Source organism: Merops nubicus, unplaced genomic scaffold, assembly GCF_000691845.1.
Source record: "Merops nubicus isolate BGI_N331 unplaced genomic scaffold, ASM69184v1 scaffold1728, whole genome shotgun sequence".
Classification (NCBI taxonomy): Eukaryota; Metazoa; Chordata; class Aves; order Coraciiformes; family Meropidae; genus Merops; species Merops nubicus.
In genome coordinates, this window is record NW_008625008.1 from 272387 (window position 1) to 299228 (window position 26842).

Below are 26842 nucleotides of genomic sequence, written 5' to 3' on the forward strand. Positions count from 1 at the left end.
CCCCAGCTGGTACTGCTGCATCCTAATCAAACAGAATCACTGGGTTCCTTGGCCAACCCACAGACAAAAGCTTCTGCTGCAACCTGCCAGGCCTGTGGGAGTTTACAGAGGACACTGGAGCCAGTGGTGAGCACCTGAGAAAGAAATGACTCCCACTAGCCCCTTAACCCAACAGGAAGCAAGAGGGACATCAGACCCTGCCAGAGGGACTATTCACGTTTTTCCAGGACCCATTGCAAATGTAGGGATTAGGATGGTTGCACAAGATATAGAGCAGAGAATGTTTTGAGGTTTTTATACCTCACTCCCTGCTCAGAGCCTCGTTGTATACCAGAAGTTTTGGAAGGGAGCAAAAACAGTAAACCAGCACCAAGAAGGGAAGGGGTATGATGGAAAAAACCCAACTGAGATGCTAGTGTCCATCAGTGCACCATTCAGGATGGGGACGCATGTCCAAAAGAAGCAAAGTGTGTGCTCATGAACAATCTGTTGCCAGTCCAGGTCTTGGATCACCTTTAGGTGTCCACACACACCACGTTGCAGATGTGTGTGCGTCCACACACACACATCCTCTGGGCTGTAATGTATCCCTGCACGGGCATTTCCTCCCCCTCAGATGGCTGACAAACTGTAGAACAACGCACAGAGAAACGATTGCTGGCTTAGCTAAAAGGATCGCAGGCTGCTAGCTGCTAGAAGCATTACTAAATGTGGATGTTTCATAACCCAGTTTACTTTTGGTACTGTTTGTGTTTCTGGTTTGCCTGTAGCAGGAACAGCCAGGCAGGGCGAGTGCTTGCTGTTGGGCAGACCTGCTGCAAGCCCTCACTTTCACCAGCAGAGCTGATCAAGGCTTCCCCGTTCATTTCTCCTGGCAGCCCACCTCTGCTGTGGAGATGTGCTGTAGCACATGAAGAGAGCCCAGCTCCCTACAAAAGTGTGTACAGAAAACTCAGGTCTTGCCTGTATGCAACTGTCAGCTTTCGAACCACTGACTCCACAGTTAGGAGAAGCTTCCATGTGTACCAAGCAGAAAGAATTTGAGGTAACTTCTATTTTGCAGAGGATTAAGGCTACCAAGTGGCTATCTTAAAACATCAGCCTGCCTCACAAATACAAACATGCAGTTAGGGTTTCCAGGAACACGTTATCTCATATTATGGTATATGCCAAGGGGTTAATCTAAGCCTTGGAGATGTTTTGAAACTGGTTTTGCTAAGCCACTGTCATCTTCTAAATATAGCCATGTTTTCATTAAAAAAAAAACAAAAAAATCCTTTAGGAGTTTCCTCTGAAAGAAAGCAGTTCTTTGCGGCTGTCTTGAGGATTCCTGGAAGTTTTTCATACATTCTAAACATGCCCCCTGCTGAAGCCCTGCAGAATGATGGCTCCGTGGCGCAGATGCCCAGCGAAGGCAGAGCCTGCCCGGCTCCTGCTCTGGCTGCCCCCAGCTCCACAGCTCCTGACAGCCCTGCCCGCCCAGAGAGAACTGTGCCCAGGCTATCTACACGCCACTGCATAAGCTACTTATTGCAGAGAGAAATTTAACTGAATTACCACCTCATTCCAAACTAGCTCCTATACAAATAAGAAAGCCCATGAGTGTAGCACTGGAATTTATGGGAATGCGTATTCTCCTGCAACGGCTGACAGAGTGTGTGTTACTTTTCAGCAGCTAACACAATTTTGCCCCTTTTCTTATACAGGACCCACCACGTTTTCTCCCTCATACGGAGTGCAGCCTGTCCCCGCACTTGCACAGCCAATATTCTTCCAGGACTCTTTATTAACGTTTTTGCTAGGCTGGCTGCCGCAGCTCAGCTGCTCTGCACAGATTTTCTGCTCTGTATGGGGGGTGGGGGGATGTTAATTATACAGAAAGCTGGAGCAGGGCCAGGCAGCCCCTCTGGTGCACCACCTCCTACATGCACAGCCTCCTTCCTGCTGTTTTGCAGCTACAAGGATCACCTGTTGGTCTTGGCGCTCGCCCAAGCTGGGGCCTAGCGGAAATGACAGAATCAGCTAGAAATGAGAGCCAGCTCCTATTCCAGCCACCCAAATGAGGGAAACACAAAAACAGATGATGGCAACGTGATCTAGCTGCTGCATGAGGGAGCCAAGAGGGGGTGGGATAGAAGGGACGGGAGAAAGAAGGGATATACATTGATAAAGAGAAACCAAAACCCAAAAAATTCCCAAAACCACTAAAAAGAAGCTTTTTTTTTTTTTCTCCTCCTTTTTTCATATCCAGCATGGCAAAAACACTGGGATAGTTCTTCCTCCATACAAACACCTGCCAACAGGGAGAACTAACTACCTTGCTCCTGCTAGGGATGTCAGATGTTTCCATCTTCCACCTGAGAGCTGTCAAAGGGACATTCATGTACACGACAGAAACGATTTGCCTTTTTCAGACTGGTCCTCTCTGTACTGCACATCCCTGCACAAACTGTTCAAAGATCAGTGTCAGAAATTCCCTTCTCCCAGAACAACAGTGCTCAGCAAAACCTTTTCCTTGGTATTGGGGTGAGCTGCAATGTTGTGCAGCAGAAGGATTAAGCATCACTCACGTCTTGTTTCATTCTTCTGGGCAGAAAACAGCTTAAGTAACTCAACAGAAAAAGTAACCATCACTAACTACTGAAATGAGAGCAACACTGCCTTTTAAATGATAAAAATACAAGCTAATTACACACTACATTTCCTGATATAACTACTTTGATACAAAGATCTTGGAATCCAAGTTTACCCAAAGCAGTAAGCATCTTGCCATCCAAAGTTCCTCCTGAAATTTTGCTGGACACTTGAGTTTAGTGATCCAATAAATGCATACCGTCTCAAATAGTTTAATAGGCTTTAAACAAGCTTTTAAGAGTTGTTTTTCTTTTATTATTATTTTTTTTATTTACCCAATAATTTCTAGAAACAATAACAATAAAAGTGAGGAAAAAGCAGTTCTTAAAGGGAAGTTCTTCCCCTTCTGAGAGCAATGGAATGGGTCCCCAGAGCTTACTTCTTCCTGAGAAAACAATTCATGAATAATCAATGCATAGGCCAATTCCTCAATAAGCACCCAACCTTCAAACACACCCCGTATACAGCAGCCTCTCTGACTCTAGCCTTTAAACTGTAACACTTTCTGCCTTGCCCTCCCCAGTTTCCCAGGCTTCCTTTATTTCTGTTCTTTCTAGCAACTAGGTAGGTAAGCAGAAGCAAAATTTGAGCAGTGGGAGCAAGCTGGGGCTAATTTGCACCTTATGAATTATTCAGGCCCTCCTGATTCCTGCACCTGCACTGAGGCAGGAAGCTTGCAAGGAACAGTCATTACTCTTCTCTTGGGTTTGCACAAGCTTGGTTACTGCTCAGACATTTTGTTCTGTAACCAAGGGCTTCAGGTCTTGTATTAAGCAGTGGAAATGGGGGAAAAAAAAATAGCCTTACATTGTAAAACACCACCCCCCACACCCCATCTGCTGCCCAGGATACATAGAGGATACTCATGCAGCCCCTTCTGAGACAAATGAATTTCAGTTTGTATCAGACTGCTGAGTTCATCTCACATATGCTAATTTGGATCAGAGCATCAGCAAAGAAAAAACCAATGTGTGCACGAGCTGGTCTTGTCAGATATTTACTCAGCTGTATTAGACTGCGCGTTTAAACTTCACCCTAGCTCAGTAGGGACTATTTCTCGTGCAGCAAGTATTTCACATCCTAGCCTGATCATTAAGGCATCCTCTTCCACAAATACAGCACAAATAAATTTTCTCTCTGGCATTCTGGTTAACATCAGGGGTACTAACAGTTTAATACTATTAGAAGAGCCTATATAGTGCTTTCAACAGGATGGGTTTAACGAGCAAATAGATCTTTTCCATCTTCATCCACTATTACCTTGGTAAACAGAACGTGACACCCAGCTGAAAAGCCAGGTATGACCCATGAATCTCGACAGCCACTGGGAACATTTGCAGAGAGCAGATGCAAACCAATTATCATGATGAACATTTTAAGATAACAATATGTTTTTGAGTTAATATTCTAAGGCAAACAGATCTGAAAGTATTATGCAAACCCAAAGCAGCAGCACCACCTTTACTGTATCTCATGTCCACAGCTGCCCTGAGTATCTTTGGGTCCTGTCCTTTATTAACATGCCATCACCAACAAGTTCTCCAGTTAAAAGATCATCTCATTAATCCCAAGCAGCTAGGCAGTATGCTTTGGCTCAGTCAAAAAGATCTGTGGCGACTGATAATGAAACCTCTTTAAACCCCTGTTCCAAAATAACAAGTCAAACACGTGTTAAGCATTCAGAAAGGTACAGTCAGCCCTTATCAAATCTTCATTCTTATGTCTAAGCCTAAAGAAGTTAATTTATCTTCCTTTCAATGCAGAATGCATGATTGGTCCTGCACTTCTCTTATCTCATTCCTATCCAGTAACAGGTAGTCTGGCTCTTTTTTTAAGGTATTTTAATCAGGCATGTAAACACGTTTTATTCTTTGATGCTCTTTCATTCAGCATCATTAATCCCCAGCACGAAATCAATAGACTTAAAACATTTAATCACGTCAAAATGCAACATACAAATCCACAAAGGACTTGAGCTCATCACATACTGAATAGCTTGGAAGTTGGAAACTAAGCCTTCTTTTTGCCTTGGGAATCAGCAAACTCTAAGCTACTCTTTCATTGAAATAAACAGATTCTCTCTCCAAGTACGTGCCATTAGGCAAAAAAAGATGTTGATAAACAAAACATGGGATTTTCTGTTTGCTCTGTCATCTTTCTTCATCCCTTGTGGTCACATTTGCCTTATGAGAAGCACTTGTTTTACTGCAATCTCTTGACAGTATGCATACTTAAAAAATTTTAAAAACAATTAGAGTAACTGGGTTACAGAATGTACTGGAGGTGCAAAGGAAGGGAAAAATGTCTTTGCAGTTGTTTATTTTCTTTTTTTAACAGTACACATTGTTTCTCTGCTTGAAAAAAAAAAAAAAAGCAAGCATTTGTTCTGCCTTATATATGACTTCCGAAGCCATTGGGATACAGAAAGTGACAAGAGTCTTTAATGAATCTTTAATCATGCAGAAATTGTGGCTGAGATGTAAAAATCAAGGACAGCCATACCCATCCTCTGATAGGCAGAAAGGCAGAAAGAGGTAGACGGGGAAAAGAAATACTCTAGATAATGCAATACCATCTTTAATTCTATTATTTTAAAAAGCACTGAAAGGAGAAAATATAGTTTGGAAAGTGAAATATATGGAGAAGTGTGGAAACCAGTATACTGAAACGCTCATTTGGGAGGCAGGCACCCAAAAGACTTCCTAGGTTGTGACTGTATTCCCAGTCACTGTCCCATAAACAGTCCCACCCAGCACATTCCTAAGCTCATGAGGTCCTTTACTGCTAAGCTGGAGCTTCTTCAGGTACCAACCGTAAGGCACACGTTCACACATATTCATTCTGGCAGGTGCCCAATTTCTACCTACAGGCAGGTCAACATCCTAAATTTTGTCTGTGTCTTGTGAAGAAGCCCAAAAAGGCAGGCAGAGATTTGATGGTTGTTGCATTGTAGTCTTGCAGTCAGGTATTTTAACCAGGAAAGGAGAGGCTTTGCTTGTAGGCACTTCTCAGACAGAAGGTTGATTCAGTATCTCCATTCACCCCTGGAATAACTCTGCTACAGGGACTTGGGGTCTTCTGCATGAGTGTGCTTGGAATTGAGGCTACTCTGCAACCAGAAATGCAAAAACCACAAGGCTGAAAGTTTGGACAGAAAAGAGGGATCCTGGCACTATACTAGAAATCTGGACACTCAGCTCTGAGAGGGGAATGGTGAAAGCTCTATTTCAGTATCCGTGGCTGTTTCTGACCTAATGTTGCTCTAGGGAACAGAGTTTACAGTTCCAGTCCTGTCCGCACTCAGACAGAGTTCAAGCTCTCCTTAACCACTCCCCATCCCATGACTTCTGTGCTCCAGTCTATACAATGGCCCTATTCAGCAAGAAGGGAGATGAGATTCCACAGCTCCCCAAGTGCCTCATCTGATTAGACCTGTGCCATGGACCCCACTGATTAAAACACTCCTGCAGTGCTTGTGGTGAGAACCTAAACCTCAGGTCTCCCATTTTGTTGACAAGCTAGTTAACAAAGGTCTTCTGCAAAAGGCTGGAATATTGCTGTTGCTGCTGCCAGCTTGTTTTTCAAAAGAATCATCTCTGCTCCATTAGCATCCAGAAAGGACTACCTCCGAGTGCAACAGATGCTTTATTTCCTGCTGGTAGCCTATACAGTCCAGAACAACTTACCCAACATAACTGAGCTGTATTCCTCTGGCAGCACTTATATTCCCTAGGCTGGCAGCAAAGAGGAGTATACACCTAACCTACATGGGTAGGGTCTCCTTTTTGGTTGCTCCTCAGACAGGCAACTCTCGCCAGTGATTATAATGGGGAATTCAGGTGCTTTTCCTCAGAGGTCAGATCACCCTGCAAAGCTTAAACTTAACACCCAGGTAAAAGTTTGTGTCCAAGTGAGGCACAAGTGCTATTTGCTCAAGTGTGAAAAATGTTTTGTATGTAACAGAGGTCCCTCCAGCATAGCATAATTTACTCTCACTACAGCTGAGTTAGGGAATGAAAATTTCATAGGAGGTACGACTAATCTGTACTTTAAGTATCTGGAGTCTTAGTGACCTCCTGATTTTGCAGTTTTTCGCACTGAAAATAATGTTTATGCACTGAGATGCATGGAGGAGAAGACGTAGATTAGGGAATTACTTCAAATGCTCTGGATATCCTAGATGCATTAATTTTTCATTACCTCATTTATGAAAAAAAAACAATCCAGCAACAAAAAAACGGAGGTAAAACTAAAATATGTAATGAGGACATTCCAAATCAGGCAAAGAGAAGATCAAGCATTTTCTTCTGTTGGAGCTCTTAATTATTACCAGTAACATCCTATTTATTATCATCATCATTATTTTTTATCCTTTCTTTCTAAAAATGATCCAGATTGTTTCCCTAAATATGTATTTTTTTTTTCCTGTTTGACAAAGGCTGGATTTATTCATGGTTGAAAGCAATCAAAGTTTAGACATAAGAAACATCTTTTTTAAAAGCCTGTGCTCTGGAGTTAGTTTGGTCCCATGGATGAATTGCAAGTACAAGCTTAGGCCTTGCTAACTGAACGGGAATCCTCCTAAGTGAAGCAGTGCACTCTACGATGCTTATCTTCTTCTTGAACTGGTGACAAATGAGAAGTGCTGCTTTCCGTTACACCTTACAAATGGCAGGAATAAAACACAACAACAGTGCAAATGTTTGCCTTTGAATAGTGGAGAGTCAAAGCAAACTAAGGCGAAAATGGTGTCTGGCAGGGCAATTCAGATCAGGAGAGTCATCCAGCTCCACAGAAGCTTGACCCTAACATAGCCCAAGAGGCAGCTGCTACAGAAGCCAGCTAGACAGCTAGCCAAGAAGATAACATAGGTGCAAGCCAGGAAGCCAGCCATCAACCCACATGCCAATGCTGGAAAGCTATATCCCAGAATTTGGCATCTGGCTCCTCCAGCTGCCAAACACCTCCCATCTGGCTCAGCCTGTGGAACAAGGTGTTAAAAAGAAGAGGTGAGTTATACAAGAGCAAAAGCAGTGCTGTCTGCAAGACACCAAGGATGAAGAGACACGTTGTGCCTGCCAACACCTGAAACTCACATAATATCGCTTTGTCACCAGTGAAACGGTGGATGAGGGGCCTCTGGATCAGAGGAGGCAGTATCGACAAAATGTTCAACATGCTTCTACAGGAAAAGAACAGTCAGACATGTATGAACTGCAGCAACGGTTTCAGCCTGCGGCCATCCACAGAAACCAGCAGAACATTTGTGTGGAATTGGACTGACTAAAACTTACAACTTTTAGTAGATTTCATGAGCCCAATGAAGAAAAGGGAAAGGGGCCTACAAAAAATATTTCTTTAAAACTTTGTGATCTATTGTGTTCCCCACCACCACAAAGAAAATAAAATCTAAGCATCTTTCTGTATTTTCATAACTCGAATACTGTAATATTGAGCCTAATTTTAGGGAAGAATAAGATTAGTGAAATGTAATGGAAAAAGATAACTTTACTATCAAAAAATAAAAATAATAAAAAACCAACAACAAAAAACCCAAACAAACCAACAACCAGAAGAAAAATCCCAAACAAACAAAAAACCCACCCAACCACAACAAAACTGGGCAGGCATGGAATTTCATAGATTCATTTTGGTTGGAAGAGACCTGTAACACCATCAAGTCCATCTGTTAATCCAGCACTGCTAGGTCACCACTAAACCATGTCCCTCAGCACCACATCCATATGTCTTCTAAATAGCTCCAGGGATGGTGACTCCACCACTTCCGCGGGCAGCCTGTTCCAGTGCTTAACAATCCTTTTGGTAAAGATTTTTTTTCTAATGTCAGTCTAAACCTCCCATGGTAAAAACTGAGGCTATTTCCTCTCGTCCTATCACTTGTTACTTAGGAGAAGAGACTGACACCCACCTTGCTATGACTTCCTTTCAGGTAGTTGTAGAGAGTGATAAGGTCTCCCCTTCAGCCTCCTTTTCTTCAGGCTAAACAACCCCCACTTACTAGAATCACAGAATGGTTTGTGTTGGAAGGGACCTTTCAAGGCCATCTAGTCCAACCCCCCTGCAGTGAGCAGGGACATCTTGCACTAGATCAGGTTGCTCAGAGCCCTGTCCAACCTGACCTGGAATGTCTCCAGGGATGGGGCATCTACCACCTCTCCAGGCAACCTTTACCAGTGTTTTACCACTCTCATTGTAAGAGAATTTCTGCCTTGCATCTACTCTAACTCTACCCTCTTTTAGTTTAAAACCATTACTACTTGTCCTGTCACAACAGGCCCTGCTAAAAAAATTGTCCCCATCTTTCTTATAGGCCTACTTTAAGCATTGAAGAGCTGCAATAAGGTCTCCCCAGAGCCTTCTCTTTTCCAGGCTGAAGAACCCAAACTCTCTCAGCCTTTCTTCATAGGAGAGGTTTTCTAGTCCTCTGATCATTTTTTTTGGCCCTCCTCTGGACCTGCTTCAACAGGTTCCTGTCCTACTTGTGTTGGGGACTCCAGAGCTGGACACAGTGCTACAGGTGAGGTCCCACCAGAGCACAAGAGCAGCAGACTCATCTCCCTCAATCTGCTGGCTACGTTTCTCTTGAGGCAGCCCAGGATATGGTCGGCTTTCTGTGCTGTAAGCACACATTACTGGCTCATATTCAGCTTTTCACTCACCAGTACCCAACAAGTCCTTCTCCACAGGGCTGCTCTCAATCCCTTCATTCCTCAGCCTGTACTGATATGGAGGATTGACACGACCCAGCTGCAGGACCTTGCACTTAGCCTTGTTGAACTTCATGAGGTTCACATGGGCCCATTTCTTGAGCTTGTCCAGGTCCCTCTGAATGAACGCCCATCCCTCAGGTGTGCCAACTGCACCACTCAGCTTGGCGTCATCTGCAAACTTGCTGAGGATGCTGCAATCCTACTGTCTATGTCATTGATGAAGATATTAAACAGCACTGGTCCCAGCAACAGCCCCTGAAGGACACCACTAGTCACCAATCTACCCTCTGGATGTGACTATCCAACCAACTTCTTATCCACTGAGCAGTCCCACCCATCAAATCCATCTCTTTCCAATTTAGAGAGAAGGATATTGTGGGGGACCATGTCAAATCCCTTGCAGAGGTCCATATAGATGGCATCCATAGCTCTTCCTTTGTCCACTGATGTAGTCACTCAATTACAGAAGGCCACTATGTTTGTCAGGAAGGACGTGCCCTTGCTGAAGGGCAAGACAGCCATGCTGGCTGACGGCAGTCACCTCCTGCTCCTCCATGAGCCTTAGCATATTTTCTAGGAGGATCTGTTCCATGATCTTCCCAGACACAGAGGCGAGGCTGACAGGCTGGGAGTTCCCAGGGTAGGTCCCTCAGCCCCTCCTCATAAGACTTGTGTTTTAGGCCCATCACCATCTTCATTGCCCTTCTTTGGACATGCTCCAGCACCTCAATGTCCTTCTTGTAGTACAGGGCCCCAAACTGAAAACATTCACATGAAATATATACAGTCACAAAGCAGTATTTCATTGCAGCAGAATCCACTTCTGGCAAGCAGTTACTGTTCCTAAACTGCAGTAGCGCTGTACTCCAAGAAGCAAGACCAGCTGCCATGAATACTCCCAGCAGTATCAGCAGTTTTAAATACACCATAAAAAATCATACTTTCAAATGATACACTGACTTAAACATTCATCTCATTGGTGTCATTCCTGGCTTCCACTCTACAGATGGGTCCACATGACCCAAAAGAGGTTTGACAGACATGACTTCATTGAACAATTTGGTTCTTTATTTTAAAAAGACACAGAAGGCTCTGTATCTCTCTTCCAAGTCTCTCTTTTTATTAGCAGCTACTTGCTTCACCAAAACATTACATTTCAGTCTCATCTCACTCCAGGTAGAGCCAACAAACTTTCAGTGGTGTACAACTGGCATGTGAGATGATTGTGCTGTCCCCACCTGCATCTAACCATGCATGTTCTTCATGGGGCCCCAGTACAATTTCATTCGTTGTTATAGTATGAGTAAACTTGACGCATAAATTAATGAGCAATTTTTGGAGCAAAATATTGATAACATTATAAAAAGACTGAAAAACTGACAATATAAGCCTCATTTTTGAAAATGTTTCCTTTGGAACAGAAGTTAATAAAACCTGTGATTTTATAGATATTGCTAATTTCATCTTAAGGAGCCTGCATTCAAAACTGTATCTGAAATCTACATTTATTTTAGAAACACAGCATTTTGGGAGACTACCAGGCTCTTCAGAATAATTTCTGAAGTTGCACTGATAATTTCAATCAGACCAAAGAAAATTCTAAGGATTTTTAAAAAATAAATTTATCATCTCAATTTCATATCAAAGGAAACGTTAAAAGCATTATATTAGCTTTAACAGAAAAGTTGCTGCTGCTACTGTGAAAATGTTTGAGTAATAAGATCCTGCAAATTTTAAATATAAATATACCAGTTGTAATGCAATTAACTGCAAATTGGAGATAGGAGATTTGAGCAACGATTTCTGTATTTGACTACTCATTACCAATTTGAAAGTGTAATTGCTCTTAAAAATGCTGTCTTCTTAATTTTATTATGAAGCTTAGTTCTACTTATAAATGCGAAGAATCACAATTATTCCGCAAATTATTTGCTTACGCTGAATGTGTGAAGTTGAGTTTCTTTCTGTACTCCACAGATACAGGGCCCGTGGATTACTAAGAGTAGATAAAGCAGTGAGTTGATGGGTTTACACTTGTCACATGATGAATACCACTCGACAGGAATCTTTTTAGGGGCCCACAAAACAAACAGAAGAAGGGGGGAGGACAACAAAGCAAGCAAGCACACCGAGAGTGGACACTGCATTGCACGCTGTTTTAAACCCCATTAAAACAACAGCAGATGAATCCAGCCAAACCAGGAACTCTACCAGCGTTGGTACATCCCTTCTGTCATATGACTGACATCACTTGTACGTGGGCACGTGCGTGAACCCCAGGCACCTTATGACATCACAACACTCTCTAAATCTCCCAGTCACCCCCTGCTGGATTTACATATAAACTCTGCACTCTAAAGTGGGGCATCTATTAGGCACGTTACACAGGAAGGTTTTAAAATTTTGTTCTCCTTGAAAAAAAAAAAAAGCAAGGACACGTTTGGAAAGATCTCTTCCTACATTTTACAGCTTTACTTGCCAACTGTTTCACAGTAACTGGGAATGCCCCATTGTAACACGAGCTACGTTGATTCACATTAACTTTGTTATTCAGTTTCAGTAGGCTATTTTGAACATTTTTAACTGCATTATCAAACATCAGGATTTTTATTTCTATTCTCATATTTTATTCATTGGTATTTGTAAAAAAAATTTGCAGCTTTCCCCTTTGCAGCACACCACCACCCTCCCAGCCCCCAAATATAAAAAGCAATAGCAAAAATCAGCTTTGGACCTTGCCCAGCCCCGCACATCCCCCAGCCGTGACATAAAGAGGGAAAGAAAGCTGAAAAGCACTGCAACTAGACTTTGTCAATAATACAGAACATTATATAATACACAATAAAATGCTTCATACCTGGAGTTGAAAAAACGAAAAGGGTTAACAGCTGACCTGGCACAGCCCCACATGCTCTCTCTGGAAATTGAACACAGACAATTAGGAATTTTAAGTTACCCCAAACAATTGCAGGGGACTTAGACAAGCTTGAGGAACACTTCCTGCAAAGTAAGCACACAGCCTCAGTGTGGAAGAGACTAGGATTTTCCCATTTGCTTAAAACTCCTTCTTAAACTGAAATTGCTCTGTAGAGGTCCCCCCTAACGCTAAGCAAGTCATTAGGAGCTCTGCCGTTAATTTGCATGGGCGCAGAGTCAAAGCTTAAGGGCCCAGGTGTCACTTAGTGTCTATTCTGGACCGTCATGGATCATATTTTCTTATTAAAAAATCATCAATGATCAAGAGGAAAACATTAATGAGAATCTAGGGCAGGCAGACACTGCTCAAAGAGGAAATAGAGACCAGAGTGAACGTCCACTCCCAAAGTTCTACTGCTTAAGTAATGTTATTCCCAACAAACCACTGAAAACCCCATCCTCTAATGCTTTTTACTTAAAACTGAGACTCCAGGGAAAAGAGAATATTATTTGGAATATTGAACAACACAAATATACGATGCAATAGCTGTATAAATGCCTATGTTGGGATTTGGACTACATGTACCGCTCCTTTTCACTGACAAATTCTGATCTACTGCATGTGCTCAAACAAGAAGCATCACACAGCTGGCTTTTGCACACAGTTCCACCACGTTAGGGGCAAAAAAAAAAAAAAAAGAACCTGTGAAAGCCAAGTCCATGAATAACCCCCTTCAGTCGTCTCTGTGGTTTAGGCCTCAAACGTACCATGAAATTAGACTGAGGCCAACGCCCAAGAAACTAGCAAAAAAAATTAGAATAATAACATGAATCATAAAAATGTTCTAGCACGCTAGCAGTTGAACACATTTGCACTGGAAACATTTTGGATCCTTTGAAATGCACAATTAAAATGGCCAAGTTGGCATAGTAGTTGTTGAAAGTGAAAAGGAAATTTTCAAAGCAACTTCTCTTGATTTATATAATTGCACTTTCCATTGGCTCTTGGAAACCTGCAAATAATCTATTTTCTCCCAAGATTTTGCACTGCATCTTTTGAACCTCTCATGTTTTCTTGCTTCAAGTGTATAGTAAATATTGGTCTTCTTTACTGTTTACTTGATTTTGTCATTTGTTAAATTTCTGATAATGACAGAAAAGTGCTATCAAGATGACAAAATGATGAAAAGGATTTTCAAAGTCTAAGTTATTAGCTCTATCACAGTCTCACAATGTTTTTTTTCCACCTTCTTCTTCTACTCTCTTGGTATATTCTCTTCCTTTTTCAGAAATGTATCTCAGGTACCTGTCCCACAGTATCACTGCATACAGATTTTATTTCACAGTTGTGTCAGTACCTAATCAAACGGCACTGGGACTAAATCTCCCCTATCCCATTAGCCCTCAACTGAAATCAATATACACTGGAAAACTGGCAACTAGAAACCATAATATTGACTGTTCTCTCCCATGTCAATTAATTTATAACCATCACTTTGTCTTACTGGAAAAATATTTATTCCTAAAGCTGACGCAAACAGCAATACTAAGTCATGACTCTAGATTTTGTACACTTTTCATAAAGGTCCATTTTTAACAACTAAGTCATAGGGCAGGCAAAAAATACAGTTGGTGAGGATACGTATTTGCATACTAAATTTCTGTCAGTTGGAAATTTGGCAGACAACTAAAATTTTGGTTAGAACTTACAGTATCCAGGCACTGAAGCAAAAGACACCCAGATGTCCTCCAACAAACCTCAACAGACACTTAGAACTTACTATGTCCCTCTCTTTTTGGCCTGAAAGCCAAATGTCTGTGGCCTCCTACCCAGCCTCTACTCTGATCCAGAAACTGTGGGGAGAAATGCCCTCAACCCTTCCCTCTGGGGCTTGAACCTCATCTGTGCTATGAAAAAGGCTAAAACACATCTGCCAACATAGATCCAGAACAAAAGGGATGCGCAAGTCACTTCCCAATCTAAAATACAAGGGTAGGAGGAAAAAGAAGAAAAGGATATCACTGTAGGATCACACTCCTGGACATCTTCTGCTTCCTAGTCTTGCATTCCACAACCAGCAAACACAGGTATCTGGCTTCCTGAGCCAGTGCTCTAACCACTAGGTTTTTATGCCAGGTGTGGGTGGCTGCATCACCGCTGCTGCAGGCTGTCACATTTTCACAGAGTGAAGGCTGGTAGGAAGACCACAGCATGCTCTGGGTCTTAAACCAGGCAGAAATAGGTAAGCTCAGAATAAATTACTTGATCTCTTATTTTCCAGAATGGGAAGTTGGGAATGTAAACTGGGGGTTTGTTTTGTTTGCTTGCCTGTTTTCCTAAACTGTATTGTCATGAACAACTACAGGTCAGAAGCCCAAGCTTCAAAGAGAGCAGAGATGACTCAAGGCATTAGCAGGTAAGCAGAGTCTGCTCTAGGAAGCTGGTTGCTCTGCCCATTTAACTTCAGAGCATTTAACCCTGTAGTGACTATATCCAGAGACGCTGTGGATGCTCCCTCCTCTGGAGATGTTGAAGGCCAGGTTAGTTAAGACCTTGAGCAACCTAGTCTAGTTGAGAGGTGTCCCTGCCCATGGCAGGGAGGTTGGATTAGATGATCTCTAGGGCCCCTTCTAATCTAAGCCACTCTATGATTCTATGATATATTTTGGGAGCATTGATGCCTTGCATAGGTGCTATGAAACACTGCTGGAGCAAATTATCTATTTTATAACCTCACAACACCTCCACCAGACACCCCCCCCAAGCAGCCAACCTGCACCTCACCTGAAGAGCCTGTGTTGTTATGGTTCATCTTGGTGCTGGGTACCTACAGTATTTCATGCATGTTGTGAGCATATGGGGACAGCGGTACCTCTATGCCAAGCAGTATATAGACAGGGATGTACCTGTTGCAGAACTGCATGTACTTGGTAGTTCCTCTCAAGCAAGAGGAAGAAACACGTTTTATTTTGACTATGCCTTAGTTGTGGTTAAGAATCTCAGAAATGATGTGGTGATATAGACAGGAAGCAGTTAGAATGTGGAAATATTGAGTGCCAAGGGGATCAACGTGTTCAGCTGAGTAAATAATCTTCAACAAATAATTTATTATACAACATTATCCTGTTACTTTGCTTTTGAAACTTATGACTGAGATTTTTATCATTATTCCAGTTCCTCCTGTGAATTTATTAATAAATGGTGTGACTCTCTGGCCCTGATAAGCAACAGATCACAGGAATAGCAATGGCCATTATTTCTTAAGATAAACACCACGGTGACTTCTATGCGAAGTGATCTGTCTATCTGACAGCACTGTGTGTCCTGATTTATCATGCAGTATCCTAGCCCTATGCTAAATATGGTATTTTTAATGCAAATAATTGAGGGAGATATTTTGACAAGACTGAGACTCCTGCTGACTTTTAATGAGTATATGAACGCAACTATTTCTTCTCCTGCTTCCTGGCAGGTTCTGTTCATTTCCAGGCGAGTTCATTTTTCATCCTCTGATTGCAATGCCAGCAGCAGATACTGTAGACAGGCCTCAGGATGAGCCCTTTTTAGGGCAGCCTCTGACCTCAGTACCTGCCAGCCCACTCCACACTGCCTGAGCTTGGCCATAAATGCGCCAGCCAAGAGTGGTTTGGCTGTCGCTGCTTCCTTTGATCCACCCTGGTCTTTTATTTTCTTCCTGCCTCAGTCTTCCTATTTCCTTGCCCTGCTGTATCTTGTGGCAATTCAGTATATCCCAGAAAGGTAAGTAAATAAAAACATGATCCAAGACTTCATTCTTGACTCATCTTCTGCTTGTCATGGCTATAATGAAGAGGGTGCTTGGCTTGACTCTGAAACCTGTGACTATCATTACTTCTGACACACCTCAGGCTTAGCTGCTATTAGCTCAGCCATTGGGTTGCTTTACTCCTTGTTTCAGCCTTCAGTTCCATTCATGTTGGCTAGACTATCTTCATACCTGTGGTGGCTTGAAGCTCCAATTATCATTTTCTTGATGTGTCCAAAACAGTAACACTCATGTCCTCAGTCACAGGTACATGGAGATCAGTATCTCCTCAGCACATGGACTCACCACAAAAAACTCTTCCACATCCACCATCCAGGAACTTCCTCTCACTCCTCTTTCTCTCCAGATTAAAACAAACTTGCTGTGAGAAGTGAGGTTGCAATGGAGCCACTACTAGTGAAAGAGAATTGTACTAAGAAAGGGGAAAAACTAGCACAGTCATTACCTATTTTGCAGGAAAAAGACAGAAAAAATGTTGTTTTTTTTTTAAATCCCTGTATTCACAAGCTCACTCAGTTATGTCTTGCTAAAGAGTGTTCCCCTGTTAACAGTGCCCTCCTTTAGTTTACGTACCATACATACTACAAATCTGTGACCTACGCAACTTTTCTGCATTTCTGCATGCATTGGCCTAAACACCTGAGAAACATTTTTCCATAAATCAGTATAAGCACTGCTATTAAGATTTAATTGTGCTGCGTGCTTGTCTGTCACAAAATCACAGGAACTGCCTTATGGAAAAGGAAAAAGAAAAACTTATCTGATCTAGATAATGAAAGAAGTAGTAATTTCGGCTCAAGTGACAGCAGAGGACAATGCTCTTTCTTTTTCTTATCAGTAAGTCAAGGTAGCAGTTCACTGAGGTACTTTTATTGTGGCTTTTTCTGGCAACATTCTGCTATCTAACCCACACTGGTGACTATTTGCTACAGCTCTGAATTTCCTAACGCACACAGCTCTGCTTCTGCTTTCTGAACTGATTTAGAAAGAAAAAAAAAAAAAAAAAACAAAACAAACAAAAAGAAAGCTGAATAACAAACCACTGGGGAAACAGCTGCCAAACTGATGTACAAACTGCTAACTGGGTAGCAGTAATACATAATGGTATTTAAAATTCATCCTTTGGTGTCGTGCTCTGGAAGCAATTACAGAACGCCTGCCTCCCTATCAGTAAAATGCACTTCACACACCTAACCACTAATGACTTGAGTCTCACTCTGGAGCAACACATTGTAGTGGATTAAGCATGGGACTAGAAAACAGACGTTCCTGATCCTCTGCTTTGCTGCATGGCCTCGAGTAAGTCACTAACCTGTGCATAATTATAATATTTCAACACACAGGGGACCTGTACAATTTAATTAGTTAATGTTTGCAAAGTACTCCAAAGATGAAAAGTGCTGTATGAATTATAATCACACACTATTGTTTTGGGGCATTTTATTCCAAAGCACATTTGCGTAAACATTTTTAGTAACATAAAAACCCAACAAAGGCAAAGTTTGATAACTACCTTGAAATGACTGGCACTTCTTAGACCAAAATTTAAATTCATTAACAAATTTAGTCTATTTTTGAGAAGACAATTATATGAGACAATTCAGTATAGACACTAAACTGAAGCTGGGAAACATCTTTGGAAATTTGCTTGTGATGGATAAAGGTAATGGACAAGACACACAGGAAGGTACCTATGAGCCCACGTTACAAATAACCCTCTTGCTGCAACAAGCTGGTCCCATAAAGTTTAAGCGTTGAGCTAGTTTTTTTTCTTTTTAGCATCCAAACTTCTGTTACTTTTTTAAGATTATTCATTAGACCAAATTAAATTAATGGTAAAATTTCTCTGGACATTAGCAGAGCCAGGATTCCTTGGGTCCTCCAGCTTCTTATGCACTTTATATTTAAATATTTCTCTTAAATGGAAAATATGACTCCTAGCAATGGTGCAATAAAATAAGTATTGAAGAGCAATATCTAGCACTTTAAAGTGCTTCAAAAGAAGAGAATAGACATCCTAATGGCAACGTGTCCTTGCTCTGGATTCATCTATGCAACAATAACAAACAAGTACTGTTACAGGGGAGACAGGAAAACATTATTTTGTGTAGACCAAGCTAAAAGCACTTTTATTTTCAGATTAGCTTTCTTCAGGGAACAATTTGACAGTATCCCTATCTCCTAATACACTGTCATTTAAGCAATACCGTCCTTTCAAAGCAGGCAGTGATGTCAATTCCTTTGAAGAACGTGCTTTTGATTTACAGTTGCCATCTACCTGCACTTGTTGCTGACTGGCTGATGGGAAATGCTATCCTGGCAAAAGGCTCTGGGACACATACCTCTGTTCATGCACAGAATGGCATTCTTGGATTTTATTGCCCAACTCCCACGTTTAAATTAAACTTTCTCTGGGGTAAAATATAGCCTATGTGAAATAATAAATAATAATAATAATAAAGGAACCTTTTAAAAGTGCTATAGGATCATTTGGATTGCTGAAATCAGAAGCTCATGGTTAGTGCCTAAAGAGCAATTCCCAAAGGTATATAGGGCTTTCAGGCTCTTATAGTAGGAGTCCCTGGTACAGCTTCAGGCACATTCAAACAGAGGATTCTGAGAATCTAAATTCTACTACAATTAAAGGCCCATACAAATACACTGTACAATAAGGCAGCACTTCTTTACCAAGTTATATGAACTGCATGTGAGTAGGAGAAACCACACCTATAGCAGCTGCATAGGCCCAAAGTCTAGATGTAGCGGTTTAGCTTCTTCTTGGGTCATTAGCCAACTTCTGACCCAGCAACACTTTTCACTGCAGAAACCTTTTCTTTTCTGCCACAGGATACATGTCTGAGACTGCCAACAAAAAGAAAACAAAACTAGAACAGAAACGTCCCTGAAGTAACTACCCAGCGGGGGTACCAACCACAACACAGATGACTGCATCCCTAACATGGCTCTAAGTCACCACTGTCTTTCCCTTGCATATCTGCATACACACCTCTGCCTCTATTCATGGTCAATCATAGAACGGTTTGGGTTGGCAAAGACCTTAAAGATCATTTAGTTCCAACCCCCCTGCCACGGGCAGGGCCACCTCCCACTACACCAGGTTGTGCAAAGTCCCATCCAACCTAGTCTTGAACACCTCCAGTGATGAAGCGTCTACAACTTCCCTGGGCAACCTGTTTCAGTGTCTCACTACCCTCACAGTGAAGGGCTTCTTCTGTATATCTAATCTCCTTACATCAGCCTATGGGGAGGTGAGAAGCCCATGGGCAGTTCTGTGTTCTGAATGTGGGGTCCAATTTCCTCCCAGAGCATTGCAGCAACCATGCGATCATCTGCCCTAAAGCCCTACTGCAACGGAAAGATACATTCCAGACTTTGGAAATCTTCATCAGAAAAGTAAAATTGAAACTGATGCACTCCCATGATTTTGCTTTTGAACAACTGGCATTCCCCAATGAAAAAAGATGTTTTATTAAGAAATTCTGGACCAGCACTAGTTAGTTTTCTATCTGTAAAATCACCATCCAATTATGTGCCAGTTTTAAAATGAGTATTTGTTCACAGAGGGTGATGTGCCAGAGGAGAGAGAAGCAAAGATCACACAAATACTGCCAAAACACCCTTGCTTATTTTTCTTGGAGACTCAGGGCACAGTATTTTGCCTGCAAGTAGTAGAAAAAAACTGAGGTGAAAGTTCCCTATAAAGAACAGCACAATGCTAGTAATGATGGCAGCTGAAACAGGAAAACAGACAATACCAGTGTAGAAAATGAATGGCTGATGGGAACACAGTTATAAACCTCAAAAGAGATAAACATCAACCACAGAAGTTCATTTACATTGAAGAACAGGAGGGGGAAAAAAAAGAGAACTAAAGATAAAAATTCAGACTTGAAAATACATACCAATTTAAGAGGGTGCATTGGTACTGTGGCTATGCTGCCTGATTGCTCTGGAATTTATTTTTCGCCAGTGCAGCATCCAAAACTTTCTCCAATACAATAATTCCATTACAATAATAAAAGCCAGCAGAATTTAAAAATAAAGTAAGATGATCACATGAGCATCCGTGTATCAGCCACATAACGCAGCCACAGAGAACGGGGGCAGGGTCAAAGCCCCTGATCTCATTTTCATACCAGCACTCAGTGGCACCCGCCTCAGCACAAAGAATAGCTCACTCTAAAGATCACCACGGTCACATCCAAAGGACAAATCACATTTCTATTAATTAATTGCAGCTATAACTAGGAGTATTCAGGATTACCTCTCTGAATTTTCTCTAGCCCTAAGGAGAAGAAAGTCTAGAGAGAGAAGGAGGAATTTCTGGATCTTTGGACTTTTACTGATACACTGACCAAAAGTTCATGATAAAAATCACCTTCTGCCTCTCCTGCTTCTGCCCTCAGCCTCTGCAAGTAGAAGATCTTACACTTTGTGTGTTCAGGGAGAGAGAGCTGCCATGCTGTAAAATAATGTATTTTATTGCACAAGTGTGCAGGCAAAGATGATGTATGACCTGTTTGCATTACTATGTACCACGGAGACCGTTCCCAAGCCTCGCTGCATCAGGGCTGCCCAGGGATGGAAGGGCTCCCAGGCTGAGGGAACAGCACGCTGTCTCCAAAGGGAGCCCTTAAAAAGTTTCACTGGTCTTCTAGGGCTTGACTAATGCCTTGTCTTCCCTTGGCTTCATAAAGATTTCTAAAGCGTATCTGAGATTTGACCCTGAATATATGATGCTATTCTTGCTGTGTAATAAGTACCAGTGGTGCCAGGCATATAGAGGCAAATCTGCTCTGTGTTAGAGAGCTACATGTCAAAATGAGTTTGTAAAACACATTGCAAAAAGGATGAAATGCTGCTTACAATGCAAAGCCCACTGAAATCTACATATTGCTGCAATATTTACTATCAGCCAGAGCATATTATCTGAGATTAATAAATTATTCTTAGGCCATATTATGGTAAGGCATAGCAACTGCCATAAAGCAGCACTGTCACATAAAGAATTTTCACCAAAGTACCCGGCTCAAAATAATGACTTTGTTTATCTATAACTTTACGTTATTGATTGGGTTTGCTGAACTGAAGAAGGACTATGAAGTCATTCCGAAAGAACTACTGAGAAGTCTGGAAGCTCAGCCAATATAGAACTAGCAGCAAGAAGGCAATTTCCCTGAGAAAAAATAGTCATTCTTGGTTATTTTACAAACATGCAAGCAAATTACATTCTGTTTGCATAAATAAGAACTAAAGCCAAACATGTGGCTCTTACTGTCTGACTGTAACAACTTTTACTGGTATGACTTTTTTTTCTTGTACAACTACAGTGGAACTGAATCAAAGCAGCAACACGGGCGAATGCCTCAAGTTTTAGAGGACAGAACAGCAAAGCTTTCATACAGGCATTCCAAACAGTCCTGTGACCCAGCCACATAAGGGTAATTTCCAAGACAACAAGCTTAAAAATGGCTGTTCTGAAACAACAGTTCCTCTCCAAACACTAACCAGTTGATTTCCTTCATCTCATAGTTAAAACCTTGGCATTGCTAACCCCACCTGGCAGATTCAGATCCAAGGGAAGATGCTGGAGCATTCAGTAGCACGCCGAGTGCCCAGCCAGGCGCGGTGCATTGCTGTAGCCTCACCTCACCTCACACCAGAGCTCTGCAGCGCTGACACGCATGTCCCAGGCAGCTGTCTGCACCGCCTGCACTCAGTGGAGGGGAACAGGCACTCACGGGCTTCGTGTCTCTCTCTCCCTCCCTAAATTAGACTGCTAGAATAGGTCAAAAGAATTACCGCCTGGACACGCCAACTGGTCTCCAGTTTGTATGCAGGGAGGCAAAATAACTAGCTGGGATGCAGACACCCATGCTGCAGATTTCTAACTAGGCAAGATGAATCCTGAACCCTACAGAGAGCACACAGGGAAAGTCAGGAGCCTCACCGAGGCAACCCCCACAGTCCCACAGATTGCACGAGGGGCTGTACAATACCAACCCAAAGGAAATAGCCACCACAGGGTATCTGAAAGCACTTTGCTCTGGAAATAGGCAGCAATAGGCAAGTATATATACACATATTTGTATATAATTTTTTTTTAATCCATATGCAGGATAATTTAAAACATGTCTGAAAACCAAACAGGAAAAGGTCAACCATTGTCTTGCACCTGCTACGAGAACGTACAAACTAGGCTTGGTATTTTTTGCCTCAAGTTGCACCAGGGGAGGTTTCAATTGAATATTAGGAAGAATTTCTTCACTGAGGGAGTGGTTAAGCACTGGAATGGGCTGCCCAGGGATGTGGTGGAGTCATCATCCCTGGAGGTGTTCAAAAAACAAGTGGATCTGGTACTAGAGGCTATGGTCTAGTGGTTAGGGAAATGTTGGGAGGAAGGCTGGACTTGATTATAGAGGTCCTTTCTAACCATGGTGATTCTATGATTCTATTCTATCATTTAACAAAGACAAGATTACACAACAGCAATCTGGTACTGAAAGAAAGGATGCTGCCATCCCTTTGGAGGTGCCACGCTGTACTTCCTAGCCAGTATATGCAAGAAGTTGCTTTCTGTTGTTAACTGTTCAAAAGGAAGAGCTTACAAGCTCACTTAAGAAAGAACACACTCTAGGAGACAGTCTTCTAGACGCTGAGGTTGAGCTTGTCTCACTTAGGCACCCAGACCTACACCTTAATGCCTACTAAAGCAGTCTTTCTATGCGTGCCCCTACGCTGCCTGGTTATTCAGCAGAACAGGAGATACCTTTCCACGTCCTCAGAGGAAATTCCTGCCTGCTAAGTTTAGATGCTGAAATTGAGCACACAGGATCTCCCTTTGGAAGGCTTCAAAGGCACTTTCCTCTCTGCAACAAGGCTACATAGAATGTGGGCTTTTATTTTTAGTGGACCGTTTTGCTAAACATCTAATATTAAGGTACATGTTCAATGCCTAAATTCAGAATGGGGCCTGCCTGTGTGGCACTGTATTATAGACCGAGAAAGAAAAGGATTGAGTGAAGTTGGTATAATGTGCTAACATCTCTTTTCAGCTCAGCAGCTGTGTGCGTGGTGTCTGTGACTGAGCATGAAGGAAAGAAGAAGACGAATTGCAGATTACAGTCAAATTAGATTTTCCTAATGGGGCTTTTGAAATAAACTAACAGATTACTGTTTAAATAAAACCTGCAATAAGGATGAGTTGATGTTATATTATTAAATTTCTTAATTTAATTCTTAAGCTCCAGAGCCGGCCAAGTAATATTCAACGCATTTACTTTCACAAACTGTGGAATGCACTGTGGAAAAGCTAAAAAACCTTTTCATGGTTTCACCAATTCTCCAAGTATTCAAGCAATATCAATCACAGAGAATAGTATCTGCCTGCCATATGTTAGTAGGCATTTGCTAGAGCCCTATGCTTCCTTTTTTCATTACTATAAAACTATTGAGTGCAAAATCATGACAGGTTGTTTTATTTTTATGACTAAATATGTGTGCTGGAAACTAAAAAAAAAAATTAAAAAAAATTAAAATAAAAAAATACAGGGGCCTGGTGGTGCAACTACTAAATTCAAAATAAGTGTAAGGCCTGTCTATCAAACAGTAGTATCACTGGTGAAGAAACCTTCCCACCCACCTTGCCTTGCCCATAAAGGCCTCCCTCTCTGCTTAAGGCGAATATAGATTTGAGGATCATGGTTACTGTGCTTGACTAGACGAGTTAGCAGATGCCTGGTGAAAATGCAAAGAAAGTAGCTCCTCCTCAAACACAGCTTAGAAACATCACCTCTTTTGGCAACTAATGGCCAAGAAAACAAAGCAAAATATAAGTACTTTTAGATTCCACATTAAGACATTTTAAATGCATCTATAATAAATTATATAATAACAACATCTAATGGACTATATTTTATCCCTTCCTATTTAATAATGACCAGAATGCCCATATTTTGAACCTCTCAGATAAAGTAATGTGTTTTGTGGGTCTAGCACAGGCTTCAGTGCCTGGAGGCTCCAGTTCTATTTCCAGCTCTGCTTCAGACCTACAGGGTGACCTTTACGCATAACCTCATTTTCCTCACCTATAAAATGGGGATATTAATACTTATTTACCTCACAGTTGGTTCCCTTCCAGCTGCTACAGTGACTGAGCAAGCTCATGCATCTACAGAAGAATTGCTAGTGCCCATGATAAAGATTTTTTTTTTTTCAAACAAGCAATACAAACATTAAATTAAGACCTTATCTGTCCATCCAGTGAGCATAAGTACACAGAAAAATAACAGCAATGGAAAAACTGTTCAAAGCCCCTCACTAATTTCCTTTCAGTGACATTATCCTTCAGGAAAAATGTAGGTAGTCCCTATCTGACAGCAACTGGAATAAACTTCTTGATGCTGCTTTCAGTCAAGAAAAAAGTTTGGGTTTTGAGTGAAAGTCAAACCTGGTCCACCCTTGGAGAGGATATAATAACACTGCAAGCTTTGCAAGTAAATAAAGGGGAAGAAACAATTCCAGTTTGGAACTTTACCTAATAATGAGAGCAGAGAGAAAGAATGAAGAGGAGAATCAGCGAGAGAGAAGAGATACAGCCATCTCTTCCTAAAGGGAACCGAGCTACAGAGAAGAGATGGTGGCAGGTTCGCTGGCCCGCGGGTGGGGGGGCATCCCTGCGCACCCCTCCGTGGGCCCGGGACCGCCTCGGCCCCGCTCCGCTCGCCCCGGGGATGCCATACTTACTCTTGCACTGCTCGGGCTATGGAGAGCGCCGTGGATCCAGTTTCATTAACGCTATCTAAGGTCACATTTGGCAGGTCGTCATCATCACTGTCACTTTTAATTTGTCTGGGAGATAGGCCTCGGGGGTCCATTTGTGCTGGAAAGAGACATATAACGGATTAATATGAGCGTGCTGAAATTAATCTCGTCCCAGAACAACATCAGGGCGCACAACACATCCGCTCGCTCGGGCTGGCGAAGCCGGCTGGCCGTGCTACAGCTCCGCACAGGCCGACGCACGCAGCCCGCGCCCACGCACTTGGTGGACCTGAAACAAAACTACACGTGTGAGTAAAAAAAACTCCGTTTACTCTCAAGTTACTTACTCTGCCCATCTTCAGAAAGTGAACAGAAAAGGCTGCATCTGCTTTGTACAACACAGCACACTCTGGGATCAATTTTACAGCAGAATTTCAGAAGCTGTCTTTGATTCTGAGTGTTCATTGTCAAAATATCAGGCTGGGACCCATGTCACTCCAGTCAAATAAAATTTGTGCACCTGTTAAAACCCAATTGTCCTGATTTCTGACTCAATTCAACATCTGAAGATCAGGAATCGCAGGATTGTTTTGTACATCCACAGGTTACAGTATCCATACTGGGCAACGGTGCAGGTGCCCAGGTGTTGGCAGCTGGGGGCTGCAGGGGGTGCCTCTGTGAGGAGAGGCTGGGGTTGCCCCATGCCAGACACAGCTGGTTTCAACCAACCCACTGCAGGGCACAGCTGAGCCCCTCAGAGAAGATGCTGGTGCCTTTGGGAAAAATATATTTGAGAAAGGTAAAAAAAAAAAAAGCACACAGAGTGAGGAAGGAAGTGTGATAAACAGCCCTGCAGACACCAAGATGAGAAGGCAAGGAGGGGAGGACATTCTCCATAGTGGAGCAGGCTCTCCTGGGAGGAATCACAGCCCTTAGGGAACCCATGCTGGAGCAGTGGAACAGTGAGAGGAAGAAGGAGAGGTACAAAAGAGCTGTTATGGACTGACCCTAACCCTCATTCCACATCCCCCTGTGGTGTTCTGGGAGGGGGAGGTAGAGGAGCTGGGAATGAAGGACTGCACTTGAGCCCAGCAAATAGATTCTGGGGAATAGTGGTTCTCACTGTCCTAATCTACTTTTAATTAGCAATAAGTTAAATTATTTTTCCCCACACTGAGTCTGTTTTGCTTGTGCTGGTAATTGGTAAATGATCTACCTGCCTTTATCTTGACCCATGAGCTCTTCCACCTTATTTGCCCCCCCCATCCTGTTGAGGAGGGTAAGTGTGAGTGTAGCTGGGTGGATGCCTGGCAGTCAGTCAAGATCAATGTACCACAGCTACCTTTTGTGCCAAAAAGAGACAGGAAAGAAGAGGAGAGCAGAAAGATAGGCTATCTTCCTTCCCTCTTATCCTGGCTGCTGCCCTCCAAAGGGAAGAAAGCACAATCTGCACATGGGCAAAGGGAGGGAAACAAGAGATGAGCATGAGGAGGACTATGAGGCACAAATGTGACATGGGGTAGTCCCGAGAGGAACTGGGGGTTGCTTGCATCAGTGGACAGATTCAGAGATAAACTTCAGAGGTGATGTAGCAAAAGAGATGTTCCTCCTCACTCATGGAATATCATGTGTGATTAGTAAGTGCTGAGAGACACTGAAAGCAAATGGAGCAGAGAGCAAAGAGGGAGAGACGCCTGATCCTGCAGGGGAGGAGTGGGAAGGGGAAAGACAGGCAGAGAGCTTTGTTTAAAAAAGTATTTCTTTAGTTTGGGCAGGTGAAATAGGGGAACCCAATATTATTTGTTTAAAGAACTAACTGTTGCAGTTTGTTAGGTTGTGCCTACTCCTGTACTGCAGTGTCAGAGAGAGGACACTCCCTGGGTCCTGTGACTTGCTGTTCAAGACAGGCAGATACCATTCCTGTTCAACCCTGGATAACCACATCCCTGAGCAACAGGTATCACAGAATCA

At 42.4% G+C, this 26842-nt stretch overlaps 1 protein-coding gene across 1 annotated transcript in view; it reads right to left on the reverse strand.

Annotated features, from left to right (window-relative positions):
* The window catches only part of LOC103777957 (Krueppel-like factor 12), a gene marked incomplete at its 5' end in the record, with an annotated part of 71837 nt that extends 46848 nt beyond the window's left edge, over nucleotides 1–24989 (reverse strand). Inside the window, one exon of the mRNA XM_008945525.1 lies at nucleotides 24854–24989. Within this exon, the coding sequence (XP_008943773.1) occupies nucleotides 24854–24989 (136 nt within the window). The remainder of the gene's footprint in view (nucleotides 1–24853) is intronic.
* Between the last annotated feature and the right edge of the window lie 1853 nt (nucleotides 24990–26842).